This window comes from Stylophora pistillata, chromosome 2 (assembly GCF_964205215.1).
Source record: "Stylophora pistillata chromosome 2, jaStyPist1.2, whole genome shotgun sequence".
In the NCBI taxonomy this organism is placed as follows: domain Eukaryota; kingdom Metazoa; phylum Cnidaria; class Anthozoa; order Scleractinia; family Pocilloporidae; genus Stylophora; species Stylophora pistillata.
The window spans coordinates 24,164,274-24,192,256 of NC_142520.1; the positions used below are offsets into that span (position 1 = coordinate 24,164,274).

The 27,983-nt window shown below is 38.8% G+C and overlaps 2 protein-coding genes and 2 pseudogenes across 3 annotated transcripts; 2 read left to right on the top strand and 2 right to left on the bottom strand.

Annotated features, from left to right (window-relative positions):
- Positions 1-4,381: 4,381 nt before the first annotated feature.
- Positions 4,382-9,179, bottom strand: LOC148737941 (origin recognition complex subunit 5-like; annotated as a pseudogene).
- Positions 9,180-11,200: 2,021 nt separating this feature from the next.
- On the top strand, positions 11,201-16,615 carry LOC148737942 (uncharacterized). Its single transcript, XM_088751391.1, has 11 exons — positions 11,201-11,261; positions 11,891-12,004; positions 12,812-12,868; positions 13,453-13,548; positions 13,987-14,032; positions 14,158-14,213; positions 14,434-14,520; positions 14,639-14,696; positions 15,247-15,447; positions 15,606-15,652; positions 16,133-16,615. The coding sequence occupies exons 1-11, from the start codon at positions 11,214-11,216 to the stop codon at positions 16,226-16,228; spliced, it is 906 nt and encodes a 301-aa protein (XP_088607517.1). The 5' UTR covers positions 11,201-11,213; the 3' UTR covers positions 16,229-16,615.
- A 152-nt stretch (positions 16,616-16,767) lies between these two features.
- Positions 16,768-23,671, bottom strand: LOC148737943 (origin recognition complex subunit 5-like). Its single transcript, XM_088751389.1, has 5 exons — positions 23,414-23,671; positions 21,706-22,221; positions 21,130-21,334; positions 20,649-20,834; positions 16,768-17,990 (listed from the first exon to the last, which is right to left on the bottom strand). The coding sequence occupies exons 1-5, from the start codon at positions 23,615-23,617 to the stop codon at positions 17,740-17,742; spliced, it is 1,362 nt and encodes a 453-aa protein (XP_088607515.1). The 5' UTR covers positions 23,618-23,671; the 3' UTR covers positions 16,768-17,739.
- Positions 23,672-23,756: 85 nt separating this feature from the next.
- Positions 23,757-27,889, top strand: LOC148737944 (cholesterol 24-hydroxylase-like; annotated as a pseudogene). Its single transcript, XR_015996794.1, has 6 exons — positions 23,757-23,768; positions 23,889-24,546; positions 25,223-25,555; positions 26,660-26,744; positions 26,844-26,917; positions 27,038-27,889. The product of XR_015996794.1 is annotated as a cholesterol 24-hydroxylase-like (transcript).
- The last annotated feature ends 94 nt before the right edge of the window (positions 27,890-27,983 follow it).

Here is a 27,983-nt window from a genome sequence, read left to right on the forward strand (position 1 = left end):
ATAAAATTGAACCCCTAGGACAAACAAATGGGAAGAAGATAGCTATCAGAGTACTTAACCTCATAAAATCAATATTTCATCAAATAAATTCAGCTTTTCTCTTTCCCTTCTGTTTCATTTAGTTCTTTCACATGCTAAAGTAAGAAAAACAACTAAATCAGGGCTAACTTAGAGCACAAGAGTAGTTTTTGATTGTGTTTCTTGATGGGGACTCACGTTTTTTCTTCCTACACTCGTGACAAGACGAAAAAACGTCTTTCTCTGAACAAAAGTTCGTTTCGAATTTCGCCCAGTGATCAGTGTAGCTTACGCGATTTTCTGTTCTTGCACTAGCCTGCGAGGAAGTTCTCACTATAATCGCTTTAAGTAGAAAACTTGGATAGAGATCAACGGAGAAATCTTTCTGCGCAAGAACAATCCAAGAAGGTATTTTGAGTCGCAATTTCCTCTTCCCCCCCATACCCCCTCCCCTTCCTCCCATACCCCCTCCCCTCCATACCCCCTCCTCTCATACCCCCTCCCCTCTATACCCCCTCCCCCCTTCTTTTTACCTCGCGCAGGCAGTACGGGTGAACTGAGGAGAAAGTTGCAACCCACAGGAAGAATCCTGGAGCAAACGGTGAGATAAAGAAACACTCCCACTTTTTTTCTATCACCCAATTTCTTCATCGTTCTCTACCTCTGGAGACTAACGTAACGATTGCACTTTAGATTGACTTTTATTCCACTTTCTTAGGCCCTAAAGCAAATGATGCAGCAACTGGATCACGAACGGAACTTGAAATTCGACGCTTTTGAACGCGTGGAAGATCTTGAGAGACAGGTTCATCGCGTTTTTTTTTTTTATTTTCTTCAGATAAGGTGGCGTCTTAAAGACATTATTCTGTACACTGGGTGGTTTTGTTCTCATCTCCGTATTTCTATTTTTTTTCTTCCTTTCAGATTTATAAATACAAGCAACATCTGATCAGCGATCTATCAAGGCCAGGAGTTGGAGCAGGTACGGTTTATGGCACGCAGACTAAAAATAATTCGAGTTCTAAAGAAATCCGTGACTATCCACGACTATCTGATGTTATTAAACGTTTAAATTTTTTTTGACATATGGAAGGATATTGTTGACACATACCGCTTCACTCTCTCTCCAACCCCCCCCCCCCCCCGCTCCATAACGAATCACTAGCCCTTGCATTTTTAATTGAATTGACGTGTATGTTCTGTTTTAAATTGGTTTGAACCTCTTGCCCTGGTTTTTATCCGCGTCCTTTCTTCTCGAAGAGGGTTAGACGCCGCTAGAGAACAAAGATAGTTACCTTAGCAATAAGTGATCTTTTGTGCTTATGATTTCCAAATTTCAATGAGACTTTGGGCTTTTGATATAGCGTCCCTATGTTATGAAACAAACTGCTAAAACTCCAAACCAAGGGTTGGTGCAATTTACTCCGAATTGGAAGCTCTGGGTGCATTCCGTTGCACTTTAGAGCAAGACATTTTACCCATATATTTTACTGACATTCTATTCTCCATCCTGGATTATAAATGGATTTTGGAGAATTTTCGGGGACTTGGCAAATTCTTGTAGGGAGTGGGGAATAACTCGCGGTGGACTCGGTTTTAGTTGCTTCTCACTGTCGAAACGGGACGATCACTGTAACGTAGCAACGTCAGCCACTTAGCCTGCGAGCAAAACTAAAGGACATATGTGAAAAATGAAAAATTCTCAGTGCTGACGTTATAGTAACCACACAAAAATCATGAGACGAACTCTTATCCTGGTCTCTTTTTATAGGCTCGAGAGCCGCATCACGCACAGACAAACGCTTCTTGTCCTCTTACCAGACGGTGCCGGACATCTACGCAGCGTCCCTGCTGTTCGTCCCATCCGCCAGTCCATCCGGCTAAGCCTGTCAAAGTGGTGCAGCCAGTAGCTGGAGGAGGTTTATGGCCACTCCCTGTAGTATTTCCACAGAGACAAGCTCCCACACCGGACCCTGGTGAGTCATAACAATAGGTGATGGTTCTTTAGTTTTTTATTTGTTTGTTATTTTCTTTGACAATTTAGAGAGGACGGGATTAACGCTTTCCACCCTAGTTGTCAGAGATACGTCATCTGATTGTATCAGTTTTATCTAGTTCACATTTTTCTTGATGTTTCAGTGAGTGGCTCGTATTCACCACCTCCCAAAATTCGAAGGCCGAAAACTGTAAGTACTTAGAGAACGATGTTATTCGCCCAAGGCATTACGTCCTTTCGAATCCAGATGAATTATCATCCTAGCTTCCCGTTGAAGGACATGTTGCACATAACTGCCTTGAGTTTAAAGGACTCCGCAAATATTTGTTACAAAAAAAGAATAAGAGATAACATCAACAACCACAAGAGACGGGCAATAGAAGCAGTTTTCAACTTACTGTAGAAAAACCGAAATCAATCTAATCACCACAGCCAATCACAATAAAGGCTTACATCATTATTAGCCTATGAGAACTAATATTTAAACCAGGCAAGCAACCAAAAGCATGGGAAAACGCAGCTGACCACGATTGGTTTTCGTTTTGCCTGTGATTGGTTGAGCGGATGGTGCGAGGTTTCTGGACGAATGAAAGAAAAGGGTAAAGCAAAAACAGAGGCTCCCGGATTACTTTCGACACTCAATTTTAAAATTCATATTCTCGTTTCAGAATGTTCTAAATACTCGTTTTTTTTCCTGCAGCACACTGGTCGTTTAAGAGGGAAAATTTCGCACAGTCTCTTGGGTGACCTTCAACCAGCTGATGGTCCAAATACAAGACTTCCTTTAACATTTTTAACTTTTTTGTTGAGAGCAAAACAGACTCACTAATTGGGCTACGTTTAGCGCAATACGACCGAGACGACTTGAAAGGGCCCCAGAGAGATGAACTAGCAGCCGTAGCACATACTCGGGTTTCTTATAAAGCAGCTTGTTCACACGCTAGGGAAATGCTTTTCTTCTCTGATGATTTGGCAGCTTACTATTTCAGAGGAAGTCTATTACCTCGAATCTACAAGTTTACTCCCAGAGACACGACTTGGGTCCTAGGACTCGAAAATACGAGACCTCATCGTATTATTGACTCGAGTGATTAGTTTAATATTATCTTGAATATAACATAATATATGAATAATCATCACAAAGAAATTGTGTGGAAGAAACTTAAAAGCTCCAATAGAACTCAACATAGTGGAAAGTATTTTTTTATCTCTGGAATAAATGAGTTATTTATACCGTGATTATGGATACATTCTTATGCTAATGAAAACATTTGCTGAGGTTTTAACTTTTAAAAAAATCGATTGTAGAGAATTGTCAAGTGGAGGAGTTAGTTGCAGCAAAATTTCCTTATATTATGTTTATTTTGTCTTTAGTGGTAAAAATGACATCAAAACATCGTAAAAGGTTTTTATGAACCAATATTTTGAATGCAGACGGTAAAATGATTTTTGAAGAACTATACATAATCGAAACTGTAGGTGAGAATTAACTCCGAAGCGTAAATTAATTAAAGTGGTAAATGAAACCCATGAAAAACCCTCTGAGCGTTAGCCTAGTGAAGGGTATCAGGCAACTACACGAGATAAAGAAAATGTCCTTGTGACCTCGGTGTTGGAATCGAACCCACGACCTCCGAATTAGATCTACCGTTGCTCTGCCTACTAAGCTACCTTCACTAGGGCTAACACTCAGAGAGTTTTTTATGGGTTTGATTTAGCACTTTAATTTACACTTCAGTGTTAATTCTCTGTTCCATCATTCATTAATGACTATGACAATTAATATCTACGAGGGCTCAATGATGAGCCACTGGTCGGAAAATGATACCTCACTCCTTCCTCAAGGAACAAAGACTGAACTTAAGGAGGTGGAATGCGGGTTCATTTATGAAGCAGAGTTCATAGCCTATTAAATCTGGTGAAAGGAAGAACTTAAAACGCGGATGATGCATACATTTAATGTCAATACTTACCGGATAATGCTCATTATTAAAAACTAGATCATTGGATAATGCAATTCAACAATTTTTATTGGCTTATCCATTATGGTAGATCAGCCAATATACCATAATCTACAAATATGGCGAGCGTACGTGTCAGCTTAAAATTAAAAGGGAGGTAAAAATTTAATAAAATTTAATAATTTAATTTAACGTTTTTAATAAAACAATTATTCCGCTCGCGCTTTTTGGATATGAGATGACTATAGCCAACGAGGCGCCGAGTTGGCTATCTATCATCTCATATCCAACGCGCGCTCGTGGAATAATTGTTAACTACCGCTTCTGGTTTTTCGCAGGAAAAAAATATGTAGCCAATCCCTTAACTTGTCTTCAAATTCTACTAACAAAGGTATTAGACAAGAGGGGTCTGTCAAACAAAGTCGTAGAGATACTGTACAATATCAAACTCGAGTTGTCTCGCAATTTGTAAGATGGTGTAGAAGCTCACGAGGCATTTGTATTTAGGACAATCTATCTGATCATCTGCTGTGATTTGCGTCAAGAAGTGACACAAGGGATGATATCTGAAAAGGATGTTAGCGGTTGGAGCGACTTTATCCTCCACAATACTGCAAAATATGGTCATTAGTCTGTCCATTTGGAAATTCTTTGGACCTAACAAAACAATTATTCCCTATGAAATAATTAATAATAATAGGTACATACGCCTTTGACTGAATTTTTATTGGATCGCACGTTTTTCCAATGCGGATTAAAAAACACCTTGGATCGTCTGAACGTGAAAAACTTTAATCCGGATTTAGGATTTTGTTTGTTTGGAAGTAGACATCGAGAATTGCACTGTTTGTCTTCGGTCGCCCTTGGTCGCTATGATTTGGTGTCTAGTTCACCTAATTTTGTAGCTTGGAGAATGTAAAAAAGATTGGGAAGGCTTTCAGTGACTTGAAGAACCTTACTCTGTAGCGTAGTTCTAAAGAGACCGATTAAACGATACACATTTTTATCCAACATCTTGACAGAGGAGCATGTTTGCCCGTTTTACCTACCTCTCTCACAGGATGTAAATCAAGCATTTTCTTCTGATATCTTGCTTCGCGAGCAAATATTGGATCACTCAGAAAGAGGTGTTGTAGCGTTGGCGAATTGACTCGTTACATACATACATATACATACATACATACATCATCTTTATTTCACCTCGGATTTACAAGAGTACTGAGCTGTATAGCTAATTTCTCCGAGAAAGAGGAATAGAAAAAATTAATCAAGTAAATAAATAAATAGATAAATAAATAAGTAAATGAAATATTTAAAAACAAATAGAATCGTATATCATATACAGTAAATTACACTGCTATTTACATAAGTAATAATTGCATTTATGTTGGAAAGAAATTTGACATATTTTAGTTCTAAACTCATTCAACGACGTCAATGACCTCAGGTCCTCTGTTAGTTTGTTCCACATATTTGCACTGAGAATTATATCTGAAGGAGTGAAAACCATAAGTGGTTGCATTGACATAATTATGGGATAACAAGTTTCCTTGATCCTCGTAGGTTGTATCTCCTCATTTGGAAAAGACCATGTATGTACTTCGGCATTGTTTCGCACTGAATTGTCTTAAAAACTATTTTCATCGTGTCTTGGCACCTAATACTGTACAGATCACTACAATTAATTTTGCTCAGTAGCTCCTGGTAGTGCAGAGACTTCTCATCTAGAACAATCTTGAGCGCCCTTTTGTTCAGATGCTCTAATTTATTTCCATTTCGAGCCCTGCAAAAGTGCCAGACTGCTGAGCAATATCTAAAATATGGAACAATAAATGCCTTGTAAAGTTTACATTTCACATCCGTCGGTACTATTTACCGAAAACGGGAAATTACATTAATTTGATTGTTGACCTTTGTACAAATGTTTTTAACATGGCTGTTGAACTGCAGATTCTTGTCAATGTTCACTCCTGAGAGGTCACGGTTATCTTTTACCGGAATATTAGTGTCATTCACTGTAAAACTGAAGGTGCAGTTTATATTCCCTAAAATCATTGCTTGATATTTGTCAGGATTTGAAATCATGCCATTTATACCAAACCATTGGTCAACTTCGAGGAGTTGGCATTGAAGTTTCATTTCTAACTTCACTGGATCTTTATCCGAGGCATAAATTTGTGCATCATCAGCATAAGCATTGATACAGACTCCTTTCAGGAAGTAAAAGAGATCATTCATAAATACATTAAAGAAAAGGGGTCCAAGGGACGGATCCCTGAGGTACTCCTTTTATAACCGGCAGCCAAGAAGAAAACTTGTCGCCCACTTTTACTCTCTGCGATCCTCTAGACAAATAACTTCGCAACAGAGCAACGCCATGCTCGGCTACCCCATACGCCTTCAACTTAAGTAGCAGCAACTCTTGTGGTACACAATCAGAGGCCTTTGAAAGGTCTAAAGATATCACAGCAACGAGTTCTTTATTATCTAAGCCAGCCCTCCAATCTTCTGTTAAACACAGCAGTGTGGTCTCATAGTTATAATTCTTGTGATATGCAGAAATGAAGTCAGACAATATGTCTTTGAAATATACCGATAATTGGTCAAACAAGACTCTCTCAGAGATGTTATTTAAAATTGGCAGTACCGTTGGCGAAACGATCGGTTGGCGTTTAACGCAATGAACACGATGCTAAACGAAACTTTTTCTCGTATAACTGGGGTTGAGAGGGGATGTACAGATCAGACGAAAAAGATAAAACGCCTTTCTTGTAAACGTCTATCAACCACACTCTGCAGACTAGAGAAGCTCTAACCTGTCAGCTGAATGTTGGATTTTTTCTCTTTTGCAGCAGCTTTTGCTCTGTTACTTAATCCTTTTCTCCCCTGTTTGGTAAAGAACCTCATGTCTGTGTGAGCTGGGTTATATGACGCCAGATGTGATGATATCTACAGATACTTGACATAGAATGGCAGTTCCATGTGGGAACGAACAGAAATTCCTGCAAAAATCGTATTTCTTGGATTAGACATCGGCAGCTGTTCGGAATTTCACTGCATAGTATAAAATTATCTGCTGCAAAATTCACAAATCAAACTACTGACTTTTAAAAGTCTATGTAAACCACAGTGAACATACTGTTCTCTGAACACTTCCCAAGGCAGTGAAAAAATTTGTTTAACAATCCAGAGCTTGTTTATTTGGTGATCATTTCCTTTATTCTCGTAACCTTAATGTGTGATTCAGGGATGATATTGTAAGGAGAAATTAGATGCTGCTCACTTTTAGGGATCAGAGGATCAAACCACAAGTCAGAGCGACCAGCATCTAGTTTCTTATTTCAGTTCTACTCCTGAATCATCAATTAGGATTAACAGAATAAAGGAAGTGATCTCCAACCTAAGAGGCTTTGATTGATCGACAAATTCTCCTTGTCTATAACAAAGGAAATGTAGAGAGAATTGTGTCGTCTGAGCCTGGGTTCGAATCGTCTGGGTACGAAAGATCTATGGATACGAAACGACTGCTAAGCAACGAAGGAATTCCGCAATAAATTGCATGCGGAAACCAATATCGCCCAAATTGCAAATCGATGAGGGCGTTATTAGTTTTCAAGTGCAATTGAAGCCACAATTCACCACTCAAGTAATGGATTTTCCTTGAATGATTGAATTAAAATAAGAAAAAAAGAAAACAGCATTACTTATAATTGTTATGTATACGTAGATGCGAAAAAATATTACGTAGATGCGAAACAATATTACATAGCCTCGTTTTCAACTCCAAATTCCACACTAAATACCTTGCTTTATTAACCAATCAGAATGCAAGATTTTACTCAATGATGGGTTAATTCTACATTTATTTGAAAATGAGATGAGTGACACCAGCTTAATTCACAGCTGTCTTTACATTTTCTATTTAAAATTAATAAAAACATGACAATAATTATAATAAGAATGAAAACCACCTCCTACCCTTTAAGTTTTCATTGCATGTCTGTGTTCTTTGTCCAATGATATTCTTCCACTGGTTGCTAAAGTAACTAAAACAAATTAAATAATAACCATCTCCTCTCAATTTATGTCTTAAACAAAGTGATGATGATTTCTAATAATGTTAACCCTTCTAACTTTGTTTTCTGAAAAAAAGTTCCGATAAAACTGACATGCAATCTGCATTTTGTAATGATTCTTCTTTCTGCAAGGTTTTTAAAAAACAATATCAGCACTCTAGGAGCAGAGACACCTTATTTAAAAACAATAATAATAATGGTGACTGTGCACATATCTTTCTCAACCTTAACAGAAAGAGGAATGTAATTTTGATATGCAGATTCCTACTCAATAATACACAGTGCTTCTCCTTTAAAGGAATCCTCCACCTACCAGATGTCTGAGGTCATTCAAATCCCTACACACAGAATAGAACACACTCAGGAGAAGCTGGTAGTATGCTTTGAAAAATTCCACTGAATATGAAGATGGGCTGTCTCTTGCCAGGATCTGCATCAACTTAGTCTTTGAATAGTCAGGAAGGGAATGATATAGGGCTTATAGAATCCAGTGTCAACTTGAAGCTTTTCCCAAACAATTTGACTGAGCAAGACGACGCAAATGTTTAGATGAGTTAGTTCCTGAAGCCTTAAAAAGGTAGGAAGAAAATTTTCCTGGATATTTCGAGGTTTCTCTGCTTTGTCAAGTACAATGTAGAATGTTTCATTCATGAGTTCCTTCCCTGATAAAGTATGTTTAAGGTGACGTAAAAGTCTTTCCTATTTTCACATTTGGGAGGGGCATTCCAATTGCTGTCTTTATCTGGATCTTGTAACTGGTATAAGATGTGCTCAAAAATCAGTCTTGCTGTAAAATTCTCAACACAGTTAACTAGCACATGTAGAAGCTGTTATATCAGAGGGAAAAAAAACACAAAAGAACGAGTTACTATCAGTAAATGGTTTGATCCAAGGATCACTAGACAATTATGTTGTGTAAATGTTTGCATGGGGTTAGCAGTGTTCTTCCTTATTTTAGGCAGGACAGGTAAAAGAAATATTTAAACCATTACAGGAATTCTTGTACCCGTTGAATTTTCAAGAATTTCAAAGGATTTTAGACAGTAATACAAGGTACCACAAATGGTAAATGTTACCAGCACTGTCTGAAAGAGAGAATACAGGGTTAGTCCCAGAAAGGACTGCCATTTTCAACCAGGTTTTTGACAGCCTGAGCAAAAATTAATGTCTCTCACAAGTGAGCAATGATGAAACAACAACTCAAACTCATAAAATTCAACTCACAAATTAGTTTGGTCATTAATTGACTCTGATGCTCTCGTGATGACATTTGCTCAGCTTATCAAACCATCAATCTCAGTCACTAACAACAGTCTCTTTTAGAGCCTTCCCTAATACAGGCAGGCTCACAATGTGATTGACAATACCTGTTCATCTCAAGTAATTGAGATGAAACAGCAATTGGCCTGTATACAAAATGGCAATGCATTCAAGTAAAGAGTATGCAGCTGGACCATTCAGTGAAAGCTGTGTGGCAACAGGACTGAATAATGAAATGCTACATTAGAAGGTAACTGATTGACAACGCCGGCTCAAGTGTGCGAGATCTAAAATTTAATGAAATTAGTGGTAAATAATAAGGGCTGACATTTAAAACCTAGGCACTTTGTTGTTGTGTAAGGCATTTTCTTATTTCCAGAGTTTTTAAGGAGAAAATTAATTTTCGAAAAGTTTAAGAAAGTGTACAATGTTTTTGGAGGTTGTTCTGTTAAAGAAAAGAGGCGATGAAAACAAGGCCTTGAGGCAACAGAATAGGAAATCAACCATGCAAATGACTCAAAGTCTGTTTTCTGCGGCGAAACTTAGCATGTGCACAAACATTATTCAGCTCTGTTCTGTGTGGGTAGTTAAATGATGTAAAGTTACCTCCCATGAGCCTTCTGCAGCCTATTTGCGTATCTCAGTAAATAGCTCTTCAACACCAGAGAGTGACTAGCATCTAATTTTCCCTTACAATATCACTCCTGAATCACACATTAAGGTCAGGAGAATAAAGAAAATGATCACAAATTGCAAGATGCTCTTGGTTGAGATACAATGAATATATGAAGATCATATATTTTGAACTGCGGTATTAGATACGCATGATGCACGATCCTCGTAGTAGATAGCGCTATTTAAGCAATAGCGAAAATCAGACCTGAAAAAAATCAGGCCTGTACGGGACTCGAACCACTAACCTCTGCGATACTAGTGCAGCGCTCTACCAATTGAGCTAACAAGCCAACTGGGAGCAGGCCGTTAAGTTGATTCGTAATAAACCCGTGAAAGTGATAAATGAGATACAATGAATATATGAAGATCATATATTTTTGAACTGCGGTATTAGATACGTATGATGCACGATCCTCGCAAGTAGATAGCGCTAATTAAGCAATAGCTATCTCATGAAAGTGATAAATCAGATACAATGAAATATATGAACTTCATATATTTCATTGTATCTGATTTATCACTTTCACCGCTTTACTACGAATCAACTTCACGGCCTGCTCCCGGTTGGCTTGTTAGCTCAGTTGGTTGAGCGCTGCACTAGTATCGCAGAGGTCAGTGGTTCGAATCCCGTACAGGCCTGTTTTTTTTTTTTTTTCTTTTTTTTTTTTTTATAGGTCTGATTTTCGCTATTGCTTAAATAGCGCTATCTACTGAGAGGATCGTGCATCATACGTATCTAATACCGCAGTTCAAAATATATGAACTTCATATATTTCATTGTATCTCATTTCAACTTTGTTGATATATCCAAATTATTATGTAGTAGAAGGTGGTGCTTCAAAAATCAACGGTAGTGCTTCAATCTCAGTTTCACATTAACCCGGCCTGGATCCTCTTTTTCTGTTTAGAGTCTTAAGAAAAAAAAAAAAAATAAAAGACGAGATCATAGAGAATGAAATTAAACAAACCGAACAAAGTCTAAAAAAGACGATGCTATTTCACCTGAAAAATGTTTACATGGCTGAGCTAACAGAAAATTACCTTTTGTTCACTACGTTTCTTTTGTTTCAAATTTTGAATTTTTTAACTGCAAGATCTTTAAGGTTACCTTTTTATATCATTATTTTATTATGTGGTATCAGTGACAATGAATAAAACCGATTCCGAAAGGTACTGAATTTGTTCTTGTCACTGGTGTTTTTTTCCCAGTTTCTAAAGATAAAGACTATGAACAACTGGAAGCGGACCCGTCTCTTTATCCGGTATCACGACTCGGTAAGATTAACACATCGACAGCAGTTTAGTAGTGGTCTGTACTTTTACTCACTGACAATGATATTCTCTTTATCCGGTATCACGACTCGGTAAGATCAACAAATCGACAGTAGTTTAATAGTGGTCTGTACTTTTACTTATTGACAATGATATTCGTCATCACAGTTGTTCAAAAAGGCGTGATTTAATTTTCTTTTTTGTTGAAACCGCATAAAGCTTAACAAAAAGTTGCTTTTAAGGAACTCTAGTTTTCTCAGGCTTACATATTTGTGAAGAGAAAAGAAAAGAAAGAAATCACTTGAAGCTTGTTCAGGAAGAATCTCCAAGGGAACCAGTGAATAAGAATGGGAGGTACAACACAAAAGAACTGATGTTTGAAAAAAAGCGAAACTGCCTTAAGGGGTACCGGAGAACTTTCAAGTTTATAAAATGCCGGGGGAAGAATCTTCCATCAAATCAAAAACCCACGTAATGCTATTCGCCCTACCCATCAGCTTGGTTGTGTTGGTTACCTTGCATAAATACATTTACTTTGGTTTTGGGTTTTTCTACTCTTCGCTGAAAACTGCTCTTTGGGATTGATTTTGACGGTTTTTATTTTATTACGCGTTTCTTTGTTTGTTTTAAAGGTTGAGAGTTTACGAGATGAGGCTGACAAAGCTAAACGAGAGTGCTTAAGAGTTAAAAAGATTGCGGAAGAGAAAGAAGTGCTATTTAAACAAGAACAAGCAGCACTGAGAAAGGTCATTGATCTAATCCAAAAGGGTTTCTGTCCATTGTGACACTGTCAGCAGTTACATATGATGCACGATCCTCGTAGTAGATAGCGCTATTTAAGCAATAGCGAAAATCAGACCTGATAACAATCAGGCCTGTACGGAATTCGAACCACTGACCTCTGCGATACCAGTGCAGCGCTCTACCAATTGAGCTAACAAGCCAACTGGGAGCAGGCCGTTAAGTTGATTCGCAATAAATCCGTGAAAGTGATAAATGAGATACAATGAAATATATGAGGTTCATAAATTTCATATAACTGTCAGCAGTTACTTTTAAAATCACACGTATAGATTTGACTTTTTTTCAAATGAATTATGTTTAGATTCAAAAGGTGACTGAATAAATCAAACAGCATTCGTACGTAGCAGAAACCGGAGTTAAGCACCGGCCTAATGGGCCACTAGGCTCGTAAACAGACTTTACCTTTTATTCGTATGTAGCACTCTAAATATGGTGGCTATCCTTTTCAGTGGCACGTGGAACTTTTAAACTTTGAGCGTGTTTATGTGAGGGATTTTGGCATCAGTTCCCGTCCCCAGCGGTAGTAATAAATTAATAATGAATAAATATCTTCAGCCAGGAGACAACCTCGCCCTTTGTTGGTTTTCAGTCTAATCGTGAGTACGGAGTCTCCGGGTCAAAAGTGGATCAAACTCTAAAGACAAATTTAAAGATGAACAAGACCTTCCTTTTTGAGTCTTCTGGCAGGCTACTCCTATTATTACTTCTATCTACAAAATGATTGTCAATATCATCATCATCTTTTACAGGCTCTTTCAGAGGTGGAGCGAGAGTGCCAGAAACTGCGTAAAAAGCTACAATACGAGGTAGGAAATTTCAAGAGCTTGCTTGAATGATTGTTTTGTTTTTCGCGCAGATAGCGCCAACAAAGAAAAGGAAAGGACTTCGGCTTGATGGATTGCTATCAAGAATAGTCTCATCAACTGCGAGTCGTTCTCATAGTTCAAATAGCTCTGCTATTTGTGGGTAGTGCGTCATTATGCTAAGTGTCATGTCATGTCTGATTACAATAAATGAATAAATATTAAATAATAAATAAAAAGATAATAGTAAATCACCAAATTCGCTTCACTTATTTACGAAATACGAAGCTGGTGACAGCGTGAAGAAAGAATTAGGAATTATACCGTGGGAACTAAAGAGTGAAGAGTACTAAATGGCCACAGTTAGCTGCGTTAATTAAGTGATTGTAGTCTCGAAGAAAACAGACAAATATTCTTAAGCCTTTGAACCCACAGGAGTGACTCGCCTTTAATTTCTCCTTACAACATCACCCTTGAATCACAAGGGTGATGTTGTAAGGGGCTGAAATGCAGACACTAGGTTGGTTTGACTTGACGTAGTTTTAACTAGGATGATTTTCAAGTGTTTGGGTGTTTCGTGTTTTCAGCAAAAGACCAAGCTACAGAAGATGCATGCTCAGATGCAAGAAGCTCACAGTATGAGACAACTGGAGCTGGCCAAGTCTACAAACATCGATAAACTAGTGAGTGGATTAATGATCTAGGTTTTTTTTTCGTCAGCATACAAAGTGATTTCATTATGAAAAATGATACTAACATAAAAGCTTTGAAATAGAATTAGAAAGATGGTGAGTTTTGATCTCGTTCTTGCACTAGCCTGCGAGGAGGTCCTCATTGTAAACGCTTTTCTGCCCGCGGAAAGATTAGAAACGAGTCGGGATGAGGTTTGCCGGGGGTCTGGCACTAATAATGAGATCCCTTGCAGACCTTCCGTCTACTCACGTTGCTAAAAGACTCAAACTTTCCAGCGGATTAGCGTGCCGAAGCGATGATATTCCATTCAAGCACAGATTGAGAGTTATTAAGGATTTTTCTTTTTTTCATAACATCTATTTGGACTCGAAACGATTTTCATGCAAGCAGTTCAGGAAATTGATTGTAATTGCTCTCTCTGCTTCTAGATTGCAGATCTGGAGGAGAAAGAACTACAGCTTCGTCTTCTTACGCGTAAGTTGTCCTTTAATGTCCTTTGATCGATTTATATCTTTTCATTTTATTTCGCTCCATTTCTCTTGATTTCTTTTCAATTTTAAGACTTAATGAATGCCATCTGATTCTCTTTTTTTACATAGAAAACTTGGATAGAGATCAACGAAGAAATCTTTTCGCGCAAGAGCAATCCAAGAAGGTATTTTGAATCTGAATTTCCCCTTACCCACTCCTCCCCCTCCCCCCCTTTCTTTTCGTTCTTTTTACCGGACGCAGTACGAGCCAACAAAAGAGAAGAAGCTGCAATCCACAGGAAGAATCCTGGAACAAACGATGCGATAAAGAAACACTCTCACTCTTTTTCTATCTCCCAATTTTCCCCTCGTTTTCTACCTCTGACTTTTATTCCACTTTCTTAGGCCCTAAAACAAATGATGCAGCAACTGGATCATGAACGAAACTTGAAACTCGACGCTTTTGAACGCGTGGAAGATCTTCAGAGACAGGTTCATCGCTTTTTTTTTTTCTTATTTTCTTCAGATAACATAGCATTTCAAAGACATTCTGCTGTACACTAGTTGATTTTGTGCTCCTCTTCATATTTCTATTTTTTCTTCCTTTAAGATTTATGAATACGAGCAACATCTGACCAGCGGTCTATCAAGGCCAGGCTCTGGAGCAGGTATGGTTTATGGCATGCACACAAAAAACATACGAGTTAAAAAGAAGTCCGTGATGCCAATATTGTTGCTATTTTGACGTGCAAGATTACTCTCCGTAAGAATCGCTAGTCCCCGCATTCTAAGTTGAATTGACTAAATGGTCAGTTTTAAATACAAATTGACTATAACTGTAAATTGGTTTGAAGCGCTTGCTCTGGATTTTATCCGTATCCTTGAAGGAGGTTAGAAGCCGCCAGAGAATAAAATGATCATGCTAGGAGTGAATCTTCTGCGCTTCGATATCCGGATTTCAATGAGACTATGGCAAATAGGGGACATGGCAAAAAAAGGAGGGAGAGGGGGGGGGGGGGAAATAACTTAGATAGATTCAGTCCTAGTTGATTCTCACTGTGGAAACGGGATAATCACCGTAATGTGGCAACGTCAGCCACTTAGCCCGAGGGCAAAACCAAAGGACAAGTGTGACAAAATGAAAAAGTCTCAGTGCTGACGTTCTAGTAACTGCACAAGAATCATGAGACGAATTTTTATTCTGGTCACTCTTCACAGGCTCGAAATCCGCATCTCGCACAGACAAACGCCCCTTGTCCTCTTACCGGAACGTGCCCGACTCTTACGCCGCGTCTCCATTGTTCGTTCCATCTTCCCGTCCATCTAAGCCTGTCAATGTAGTGCAGCTAGTAGCTGGAGGAGGTTTTTGGCCACCCCCTGTTGTTTTTCCACAGAGACAAGCCACCACACCAGACCCTGGTGAGACATATTTACTCTAGCAATAGGTTTGCTTGATATTTTCTTTGACATGTTTGAGAAGGTGGGAACAACACTTTTCACTCGATAGTTTACAAAGATATGTCTTGTGATTTCATCGAATGAATAGCATCTAATTCACATTTTTCTTGATTTTCCAGTGAGTGGTTCATATTCACCGCCTCCCAAAATTCAAAGGCCAAAAACTGTAAGTATTAGTGAACGATATTCTTTGCCCAAGTCACTGCGACCTTCAGAATTGAGATGAATAATGATAATAGCTTCCCATTAAAGAACATGTCACTGTAAATGTTTGTTCTAAAAGAAAATAAAAGCTTCCATCCGAAACAACTACAGCAAAAAGGAGCAATAGAAGCAGTTTTCATCTGACTGTCGAAAAACTAAGATCAATCTAATCACTACAGCAACTCGCAATAAAGGCTTACATCATTAGTAGCCTATGAGAACTAATATTTAAACCAGGCAAGCAACCAAAAGCGCGGGAAAACGCGGCTGACCACGATTGGTTTTTGTTTTGTGTCTGATTGGTTGAGAGGATGAGTTTTCTGGACCAATCACAGAGAAAGGTAAAGCAAAAACAAAGGTTCCCGGATTACTTTCGACACTCAATTTTACGATTCAAGTTCTGGATTCAGAATGTTCTAAATACTCGTCTTTCTTCCTGCAGCACACTGGTCGTTTGAGAGGGAAAGTTTCTGAGAGTCTCTTAGGTGACCTTGAACCAGATGATGTTCCAGATACAAGACTTCCTCCGACATTTTAAAAAGACTCACTTTGGGTAAAGTTTAGCGCAATACGACCGAAACGACTCGATAGATAGGGCCCTTATAAGAAGTCGCAGCCCCAGCACATACTTGGGTTTCTTAAACGGCAGCTTGTTCACACGCTAGGGAAATGCCTTTTCTCTGATGATTTAGCAGCTCAATATTTTAAAGGAAGTTCATTACCTGAAATCTACATGTTTACTCTCTGAGACACGACCCAACTCCCAGGACTCGAAAATATGAGAGCTCGTTGTATTATAGACTCGACATTAAACAATGTTATCTCGAAAGTTAATTAATATATGAATAACTAACACGAAAAAATTGTGTGGAAACTTAAAAGCCCTAATGGAGTAGATCAAGGGATTATGAAGACTTTTTTAACTCTGGAAGATGAATCATTTATACCGTGATTTCGGATACATGCTTACGCTCATGACAACATTTGATGACAGAGGTGTACTTTTAAAAGAGTTGATCGTAGCAATTGTGTACGTTATTTAAGATATTTGTCCTATAAGAGCTAGAAGCAACAAAATCTTGCTCTCACCGTATTTATTTTCTTCAGTAGTTCAAATGATTTGAAAACATCTTAAAAAGTGTTGTTTGAACCACTATTTAAATGCAGGCTTGTGGGAAAAGTATCGTTCCAAAGCTAACTTTTTAGCAACTGATACAGTATTAACAAGTTCAGACTCGTCCGAGTGTTACCAGTAATATCACGTCTCAAATTTCTTAGTGATCGTGCACCTCCGGTGGGATCAAACGATTCGTCCCCTCTTCGTCCAATTCAACGAAAGTTCGCGGGTAACGACACTTTTCCTTCGGACATTTTCAACCAACCTCATGCCGAAATACACACTCGCTAATAAGCTAATATCCTTGTAAATAACTGATATCCCTTACGAGCTCCGTGTACTCGGGAATTTTTATATGGAAAAGAGATTTTGCACTTTTGCAGTCTTATAAAAATAAAGTTTTCCACGATATGAATCGAGTGTTAATTCTTACGACTATCCAGTCTTAGGGTAATACTACAATATTCATTTAATTGCACATCCTTACTACGCATGATTTTCATGCGACAGCAGCCCACAAATAAACAAAATGGCCGCTTTTATCATGGCGAAAGCTCGCCAATGAGGTAAATCGCGATTACCTGTGTAGGGCTATGATGAGCTGTGTTGGCCGATGGATGCTTATACATCAAATCGTTAAATGACTACAACTGACAATTCGTATTTACGAGGGCTTGATGATCAGCCGTCCGTCGGAAAATGAGCCTTTACCCCTTTCCCAGTAAACAAAGACTGGACTTTAGAAGGTGGAATGCGGGTTCATTGACGAAAGGGGAGAACTTAAAACGTGGATGATGCATATATTATATCTCAATACTTTCTGGAGAATGTTCAATACCGCTTCTCGTTTATCGCAGGAAAATATATTTAACCAATCCCTAACTTGGCGTATTAGACAAGGGGGGGGGGGGGGGGGGGAGGAAGGAGGTCTGTCAAACAAAGTCGTACAAGTACTGAATAATATCAAACTCAAGTTGTCTCGCGATCTCTGAGATGGTGTTGAAGCTCACGAGGCATTTGTATTTAGGACAATCTATCTGATCATCTGCTGTGATTTGCGCCAAGAGATTTAGTGACACAAGGGATGATATCTGACAAAGGATGTTAGCGGTTGGAGCGACTTTATCCTCCACAATACTGTAAAATATGGCCATTAGTCTGTCCATTAAAAAATTCTTTGGACCTAAGAGGACAAAAAGAAAAAGAGATTACTGACGGTTAAAAACAATTTTGGGCCAGTTGGATTGGACTAAAGAAAAAGCGGGGGGAGGGTGTGGAATATGGCTAATTAATATCATTAAGTTATGATGCCTTTCACTGAAATTTTATTGGATCACGCGTTTTTCCAAGGCGGATGCAAAAATATCCTGGATCGCTTGAACGTTGAAAACTTCATTACGGATTTTGGATTTTCCTTGTTTGGAAGTAAGCATCGAGGATCGTACTGTTAGTCTTCGGTCGCCCTGTGTCGTTATCGGTTGGTGTCTAGTTAGGTTTACGGTGAAGTCGCCCGAAAGTGATCTCGCCTGAACCTGAGTCGTGTTGCCCGAAATTCATAGTCATGTCGCCCGAGATTTTATCGAGTGTTTAGACTTGAAGAAAAGTAACTTAAGTAAATTCTTAAGTAAATCGCAAGGAATAAACTCAGTGCTAAGGAACATGCGGAAAGCTTTAGTCTCAGGCTTCCTTAAGGTTACCTTGCACCTTCAGGGGTGTCTCGCGTGCAAGCGATGTAGCGCGTCCGGTTTAAACTGTAGATATCTAAACCCTGATATCAAATTAAGGCTTATAGGACTGGCTATCAGACTATACCAAAAATTTTGAAAAAATATTAATTGACGAATTTTTCACTACTTCTAAATGCGAGCGCCCGAATCACCTTTTGAACATTACATGTCAGAGTGAATTTTGTTCTTCGCTTATTTAATATGTTCCTCCGTTTCCGGGGAAAAGCGCTAAAAGACGTGTCTGCGATTTGCCATATTCAATTTCAGTGAAAAGTTACAGAACATTTTTGAAATAGGATTAAAAAAATGTGGAGTGATGGTACAAAAATCGCTTTTGAAAAAAGAGTATTTAGAAACAAAAATTCGGAGACACGCTTTCGTTGTTTATATGTAAAACTAGCTACTGTCAAAATTTGAGAGCAGTCGAACAAATCCCCTTTGACTTGTAGTTCGATGCCGCAAGAGTACATGCAACGCACAACCAATCTATTCTTCCTCTGATTACAGAGCCAAACGGTAGGTGGTTTGGTCGGTACCAGTCCCACCGCTACGATGCTGCCAAAAACCGCAATTGTCGCACTGAAGGGCTTGCTGGCGTGGTCGAACTTCATTTTCGCACTCGATACAGGGATGATGGCTCATTGTATATTTCTTTTGCGTACGCGTAACAATCTCGTGTTTCAGCGAGCTGATTATCTCGGATTGAGGTGGCTGTCATTAATTTACCCTCTTTAAATATGGTTAACCGGATCAAAATTTACATGCGACCGGCTGAGGAATAGAACAAGTTGCCATAATTTATGCCGAGTCTGATCCTGAGGGGGGAATGTTGCTGACACGCTTTGTTCGCGTGGTTGACAATAAACAACAAAAAACGGCAGTAAAAGTTTCCGGATGTCTTTTATACGATAAGTCAAACTAAGAGAAATTGATGTATTTTTCTGATATGTGTGAAAAATTCTGATAACTGAAAGTGTTCCGCTTATAATTACTAGAATCTGTGCTGTGGAATGATCAGTTTAGTTCATAGCAACGAACAACGCTGAAGTGAACAGCGCTATCTGAGTCTTTCTTTAACTTCATATTTGCATAGGTTAGCGGACGAAAACAGTTTACGAGTCAACATTTTAAGAGTTTATTCCTTGCAATTTACCTAAGATGTTACCTTTCTTCAAGTTTAAACATTCGAGAAAACTTTGGGCGACATGACTCAGAGTATTGGGCAACAAGACTATGAGTTTCGGGCAACATGACTGTTTCCGGGAGACATGACTTCGGGCGAGATGACTTTCGGGCGACTTGACCGGTTACCGTCTAGTTCACTTCATTTTGTAGTTTCAAGAACATAAAGAAAGATTGAGAAAGCCTTCAATGACTTGAAGAATCTTCCAGTGTAGTGCAGCTCTAAAGAGACCGGTGAAACGATACACATTTCCATCCAACATCTTAACAGAGGAGCAAGTTTGACTGTTTTATTCACCTCCCTCACAGGTTCCATTTTCCATTTTATAAATCACACATTTTCTTCTGATATCTTGCTTCACGAGCGAATATTGAATCATTTAGAACGAGGTGTTGTAGCGTTGGCTAACTAACTCGTTGGCCTCCCGGTTAGCTCAATGGATAGAGCACTGGACTGTTGTGCGGGAGGTCGAGGATTCGAGCCCCGGCCGGACCAACACTCAAGGTTTTAAAATAACTGAGGAGAATGTGCTACCTTTGTATAACATCAAGAAATGATTAGATATTCTAGTCTTCTCGGATAGGGACGAATAAATGGAGGTCCTGTCTCCTGCAGGGTTAGGGGCAGGAGACGTTAATTTCCCACGCACGAGATTACTGCGTGATGGATGTCCTCCCCTGGGGTGGGATGGGTGGGTAACAGGACCCCCGTTGATACCAGTGTTCACTACACTGAAGGGGCTATCTTGTATAAATATAGATGTCTACGCTACTCTAGATGACTGGTTACCGATGAACGCAATCAGCACGATGCTGAACGAAACTTTTTCTCGTATAAGGTTAAGTGGGGATGTACAGATCCGACGGAAAAATAAAACCCCCCTGTTGTAAACATCTATCAACCACACGCTTCAGACTAGAAAAGTTCTAACCTGTCAGCTGAGTGTTGGATTTCTTCCCTTTTGCAGCAGCTTTTGCTCGGTTACTTAATCCTTTTCTCCCCTGTTTGGTAAAAAACCTTCTGTCTGTGTGAGCTGGGTTATACGATGCCAAATATGCTGAGATCAACAGATACTTGGCATAGAATGGCAGCTCCATGTGGCAACGAACAGAAATTCCTGCAAAAATCGAGGTTCTTGGATTAGACATCTGTAGTTGTTAGGGATTTAGCTGCATAGTAGAAAAATATCTGACGCAAAATTTACCAATCAAGCTACTGGTCTTCAAAAGTTCCTTTAAACCCCACCTCTACGACCTATGATCAAACATCCTTTACACTGCAATGGAAAGGTTAATTATAAATTATTTTATACGGAGATGAGCAACACCCGCTTAATACAGAGCTGTTTTTACTTTTTCAATTTAAAAATGACAAATTATAGAAACACAGAATTAATGAAAACAATCTCCTACCCAAGGCTCCAAAGTTTTCATTGCCTGTCTGTGTTCCCTGTCCAATGATATTCTCCCACTGGTAACTGGACACCTCCCTAAGGTAGACTGTGTGGAGAGCTTTCTTGAGATGAGGCTCAATGTTTCGCCACAGCTTGCGACTGTCTGTCAATTGAGCTTCACCAGATGTTATTGGTTCACAATATTTTGGAAAATGAAGAAGAGCCTACACGTATCACAACAGTAAGAATTTAATTCTTTTGAAAAGTAACTTTATAAAAAATTAATTAATAACCATTTCCTTCCAATTTCGAACTTGAGCAAGGTGGTGATCATTTCTAATGTTGTTAAACTAGTAGGTAAATTTGTTCCCCCTCCAGAAAAAAGGTTCCAACAAAATTGACATGTAATCTGCATTTGTAAAGATTCACCTCTGTATAAGGTTATAAAAACAAAATCCCTTTATTAACAAAAAATTTATGGTGACTGTGCACTTTTCTTTCTTAACATTTACAGAGAGAGGAATTTAATTCTGATATGCAGATTCCTACTCAATAATACCACAGTGCTTCTCCTTTAGAGGAATCCTCCACCTACCAGATGTCTGAGCTCATTCAAATCCCTACACACAGAATAGAACACACTCAGGAGAAGCTGGCAGTATGCTTTGAAAAATTCCACTGGATATGAAGATGGGCTGTCTCTTGCCATGATCTCCAGCAATTCAGACTTTGAATAGTCAGGAAAGAGAATGACAAAGGGCTCATAGAATCCAGTATCAACTTGAAACTTTTCCCAAACAATTTGACTGAGCAAGATGACACAAATATTTAGCTGAGTTAGTTCCTGAAGTCTTAAAAAGGCAGGAAGAAAATTTGCCTCAATATCTCGAAGTCTCTCTGCTTTGTCAAGCACAATGTAGAATGTTTCATTCATGAGTTCCTTTGCTGATAAAGAATGTTTAAAGTGGCGTAAAAATTCTGTCATATTTTCACAATTAGGAGGGGCATTCCAATTATCATCTTCATCTGGATCTTGTAGCCGGTATAAGATGTGCTCAAATATCAGTCTTGCTGTAAAACTCTCAACACAGTTAACTAGCAAATGTGGAAGCTGTTATATCAGAGGAACAAAAAAAAAAAAAGAGAGAGTTACTATCAGTTGATGGTTGGATCCAAGGATTAAGAGGCAATTGTGTAGTGTGATTTTATGTGAGGGATTAGCAGTGCTCTCCCATATTTTAGGCACGACAGGTGAAAGAAATTTTTCAAACTGTTGGACCACTTCTTTTACTTGTTGAATTTTCAAGATTTTCAAAAGATTTTAGACAGTAATACAAAGTATCAAAAATGGCTCACAATCTGATGTGGGCTCAGCACAAACTCTTCAACTTACTAACCTAGTGGTTGGTTACAACAATTTCAGTTTGTTTACTAGCCAAACTGGCTAGTGTAAATCGAAAACCACTCGCCCAAACTGAATTTCTACTAAATAATTTGGATATATCAACAAAGTTGAAATGGTAAATTGGCCACCGTAATGATTACAAAAGCTGACGTTTTGAGTGTTAGCCCCGACGAAGGGCTAACGCTCGAAACGTCAGCTTTTGTAATCATTACGGTGGCCAATTTACCATTTCAACTTTGTTGATATATCCAAATTATTTCGTTACTCCCACCGACACAGCCCCAAACAGTTTCTTTCGAAACTATCAGCCTTTATTCATTTGAATTTCTACTAGTCTGTGGCTACTTGGCTACCATTACTGATACTGTCGCATCCTGGTGTTCAAGATTACGCACAAGTGCTTGAGATAAAACAGTATGGCCTGTATACAAAATGCACCTGTGCACTCAAATCAAGAGCATACAGGTGGACCATTCAATGACAGCTGTGTGGGTAGTCAAATGATACAAGGTTACCCGGCCGTCATGAGCCTCCAGCAGCCTCTCTGAGTATCTCAGTCAATAACCCTATGACACCAAAGAGTGACTAGAATCTAATTTCTCCTTACAATATCACCCCTGAATCACATATGAAGGTCAAGATAATAAAGAAAATGATCACCAATTGCAAGATGCTCTTGATTGTTCAACAAATTCTCTTTGTCAGTGCCTTAGGAAATGCATAAAGAACAGTAATGGAGATTACATTTATGCTTGTTAAAATTCTAGTTACCCTCCATAAGATAGGACAGTCTGTTTTCGCGTCAAAACACACAAAATCAATATTACGAAAAGCTTTTTCTTTCTTAGCAACAATCAGTAGATGTGATTTCTCTCAAATTATACTCGTTTGTACTCACCTCCAAATCTTTTAGCAAAGTCTGCACAACAAATGATTTCCCTGTACCGATGTGTCCACAAATGAAGATCGCTGGACAAGAGAATGTCTTCCTTTGCCCAAAAAGAGTTAAAAGTGTATCGATTTCATTCTCTCTGCCAATTACTTTGGTGTAAAGTTTCTTAACGTCGTCTTCACTAAACCCGAATAGCCCGCCATTCGCCATATTGGTTCACGCAAAGGCACTGGGGCGAGTTGTCAAGACTTTTACTATCAGGGAGTGGGTGCATTACCCGTTTTTTTTGTTTTTTTTTTTCTCGGTTTTTTTTGTTTTTTTGTTTTTTGTTTGTTTTCGTCTGCGTTTTATGATCTCAAAAGCGAGGAATCTTTGTCCTTTTATCTTTATAAATACAACCAGGACTTCTAATATGCAGTGATAGACCCAGAGCTTTTTTTTGGTTGACTTTATTTCATTTTCAATGGTCTGAAATTACGAGAATAACTCTCCTCACCCTACTACTGTTGACAAGGATTATTCAGAAAACCAAAATGGCGTCCTTTTAGTTCGCTGTTCTCCATTAATCTTTATAACTTTGTGTATGACTGTATTTACCCTTGTTCTTTGCTTCGTGCTTTATCTGCAACATAAACACAAGACACTTGACCACATTCCAGGCCCTAAACGAGATGAATTTTTCCGAGGAAACATACAGACAATCGAACGCTTGAAAAACAGCATGGATTCACCAACGGCTTCGAAGTTTTTAAGTTTCTTTCCCAAGAGTACGGCCCTGTAATAATCGTCTGGATTTTTCACATCCCGTTTTTCTACGTTTCAGATCTTTAATAATCAAAGAAGTGCTGATAACCTCCAATCTCCCCAAAGATGCTTGGTCTTACGATCAGCTCGGTTTCCTCTTCAAGGAGAAGTTTATGGGTAAAGGTCTTGTTTCCGAGACTGTTCTTGGAAAATCGAAATCCAAACGGCTGCCAATCAATCCTGCATTTCACAGGAAGTATTTAAAGGAGCTTATGGAACAGTTTAACTTGAGCTGTGATGTGTTTTTGGCAAGACTGACTGGGTTAGCTAATGGTAAAACTGAAGTGAAAATGGCAGATGAATTTAACCGGATAACTTTGGATTTAATAGGGAAGGTAAGGGGTGTATTTCGCAGTTAAGATGCAACTGAATTTTTAGGATATGAATGACATTCAGGAGATACAAATGCACTCACCACTCTACCCAATAACGAATAGTGAGGTATACTTTTTTAATCTGTGCCCACCCGGAAATTAACAAGGGAATTAGAATTGGAGAAATTCAGAGTTAAAAAGTTTTTACCTTATTTCCAAATGTAACTAAGATGGGTCTGTAATTGGCTACAGAATAGAATGTAATAGGGTAGCAGAACTGTGAGACCAGAAGCACATACACTGCACCCAGCAAAAATTGAATCAAGTACCCTCCCCCCATGGTAGGCCTGTCTACTGGTGCAGATACACAGGGGCTTCATTAATGTTTTCTGCAGGAGGGCAACTGGTTTTCACAGGCGGGCAAAACTCTTTGAACTGAACTTCTTTACTAGATTATAACTTTCCTCCAGACCGTCAAATCAGCTGGGCAAAACCGTCCGCACAACCGGTCAATTTGCCCGGTGCCTGGCCCTTAATGAAACCCCTGGATACATTGTTATTTTTTCAGCCCATGGCTGACCCATCTAAAATTTTTTTCTAGTCCACTCAGTATCTTTTTGGAGTTGCGCCAATAACACTAGAGACCTTTCTGCATGATGATGTATAGTGTAAAGCTTGTACTTTCTCTCCTTTTTAGGTGGCATTTGGAATTGATCTAAACGCTGTCAATGATTCTGATTCCTTGTTCCCAGAAGCCATTAAAGAGTGTTTAGTTGCTCCAATTTAGTGTTTATCCCATCCTCCTCATGCTATTGACTTCACAACCTATGGCTATCAAAACACTGTTGTAGCAGCGGTTCATTTTTTACAGGATACTGGCAAGAAGATTATAAATGAGAGAAGAAAGGCAGTATTGAATGGCGATGATGTTCCATCAGATATTCTCACCTATATCCTGAAGTCAGCTCCTGAAGACACTCAGTTGGACTATGAAGAGATGTTGGATCATTTTCTCGCATTTTTATTGCAGGTACAACATAACTAACAATACCATAACCAGTGCTCATTAAATTAGGAAAAATCCAGGTCACCCTTATGGCAATTGCCAGACAACCAAGCCCCTGACTTTGGTTGCCCTGATGAGAACTTGGTTGCGCTCATGCACGATCTCGAGCCCTTCGGCTACTTGTCAGTGGTTATTTGTGAGAGATTAAGTGCAGGTATCTCGCATGCAGTATCGAAAGAATTGATACTCTACGCTAGTATTGATAATTTTCGATCTGACCTTGGTATCATTGGTATCAAATATTTGGTATCAGTATCAGCCCATCCTTACTTATTGAATCGAGCAAACGGCGTTAATTAATTTTCACAACCTTCCTGGGTGGATCCATCCATCAGTATCAGGGATAAACCTCACATTTTAGGCTATTTTCATCTCTCAAGTTTATAGCTTCTGCGCTTTATTCTGTTAGGCATCAAAGTAATGTAAGTACTTCAATTTTTTCCTGGGTTGTCTGGCGAATTCTTCTGGGGCAACCTGTCCTTTATTTACCCTAAAATCTGATTGCCTGAATGAATGAATGAAGTTTTAGTTGTCTCAGGGCACCGGGCAACTGCTAATTTCGAGCACTGCATAACATGTACAATGTAGGAAATGCTTGTTTGCTATGACACAGTTTGAAATTAAAATGATGCGTGGAACAGCTTTTGAAATCAAATAATGTAATAAAAATCAAAAGTTTGTTCCAGTGTCCTCTTAAGCAGTTTTGTACTCAATATATTAGCCAAAATCCTGAAAAGTCTCTTGGTAATTTTATGATCTTTCTTATTCTTTACTAAACATGGTGCTTGCAAAATTGCTGACCATAGCCATATACAAGACAACACACTGTCACTCGTTCATTAACTCAGTGGCAGGCCCAGCTTACCAAAGACTCCTCTCAGTGACAGAACCTTGGACAGCCAATGTCAGGTGCCTAGGGATCTGTTCACTGCAAAAAAGTCAATTTTTTCCCCTCCCACACTTAAAACTTAACTACATTTTGTGTGCTAATTTAACATGAATTAAAATTTCAAAGCTGACATGTTATGGAAAAGCACAGTAACAACTATAATTTCCTCTCTACTTTAGTTACATGGATCATATATAGTAATCTATCTCAAGGCATCACGTCCCATTCAAGGCGAAGAAAACCCAGAAAATATTTGGCACACTGGTAGGTTCAGGCAACTGAATACAGATCAAGGTTACAACTAAAACAATCTAAAATGAAATTTAACTGCAAATTCTTCAATATTTTCATTCTTTTTCTTAGGTGAGGAAACCACTTCAGCAGCTTTGTCCTTAAATGTTGGCTGAAACAGCAAAGAATCCTGAAGTTGAGAACAAGTGAGTTAAGTATTACACAGATCTCTTCTCCATCTAGTACACATTCATCATACCACTACATTTCAACAATTTCTACATTGTGTAATAATTAGGGATAAAATCCTTTCAAATTTGTTACAGGTTAGTGCAAGAGGTTGATGATATCTTTGATTCTCGTCAATATGTTTCATATGATGACCACGGCAAACTAAGTTACACAGATCTTGCCATAAAAGAAACGCTTTGGCTTCACCCCAGCGTCCCTGGTTTCACCTGAGTAATGGATAAGAATTGTGAATTACGAGGGCACAGAATACCAGCAGGAATATTGATAAATATTGTTGTGTTTACTTTACACAACAGCCCCAAGTACTACAAGTACAGCACGACCCAGAGGGATTCAATCCTGAGTGATTTTCAACCTTAAATGATTGGTCAGACCTTTGCTGAATTTGAGTTCAAGGCACTCATGTCACGGTTTCTGAAGTTGTTCAAGTTTAAGCTGGTTCCTGGACAGGATTTGAACTATGAAGAACCCAAGACAACACTATCACCAAAGGAAAAGATTCATTGCACTTTGACTTTGCATTCATTGTTGTTAACTGAATACTGTTAGCACGTATGTTTGATTTAGGCAATTGAAAATATAATTCCAATAAGGACCTTAAGCATTAAGGACAAGAAATGCAGAGGAATTAAAAATTAGTAAATAAAAAATTAATGTATATTATAAGCTGCAATTTTGCAAATGGCTGTGTGCCTTTACAGTCTCTTGCATCACCACACCTCAACTTCAGCGTAACTTATGTGAGCAGCTTGAGTTCTAAATGGAAACATAAATAATTTGCTGCTTGGGTTTCAGTTCTCTGCCCATGCAAATGTAGTTGATTTCATGTTCTTGCTGCTGTGTAGAGGGAAGCCAAGAAATGTACAAAGTTTGAAAATGCATAAGCCGAGCAATTTTTCTGCTCATCAAATCTTTTGTTTCACCTCCTTGTTACTGTGACTGTTGTTATCTGTTTAACAGTGGCGGATCCAGGGGGAAGGTCGGGGGGTCTGGACCCCCCCTCCCCTATCAAACCTGACG

Coding starts and splice junctions, on each gene's coding strand:
- LOC148737942 (XM_088751391.1), top strand. CDS start 11,214: ATGAACAACTGGAAGCGGACCCGTCTCTTTATCCGGTATCACGACTCG. Junction 14,521..14,638: donor TGGAAGATCTTCAGAGACAG/GTTCATCGCTTT, acceptor TCTTCCTTTAAG/ATTTATGAATACGAGCAACA. Junction 14,697..15,246: donor AAGGCCAGGCTCTGGAGCAG/GTATGGTTTATG, acceptor CACTCTTCACAG/GCTCGAAATCCGCATCTCGC.
- LOC148737943 (XM_088751389.1), bottom strand. CDS start 23,617: ATGGCGAATGGCGGGCTATTCGGGTTTAGTGAAGACGACGTTAAGAAA. Junction 21,335..21,705: donor TGAATGAGCTCAGACATCTG/GTAGGTGGAGGA, acceptor TGATACGTGTAG/GCTCTTCTTCATTTTCCAAA. Junction 20,835..21,129: donor TGAAAACTTTGGAGCCTTGG/GTAGGAGATTGT, acceptor CGATTTTTGCAG/GAATTTCTGTTCGTTGCCAC.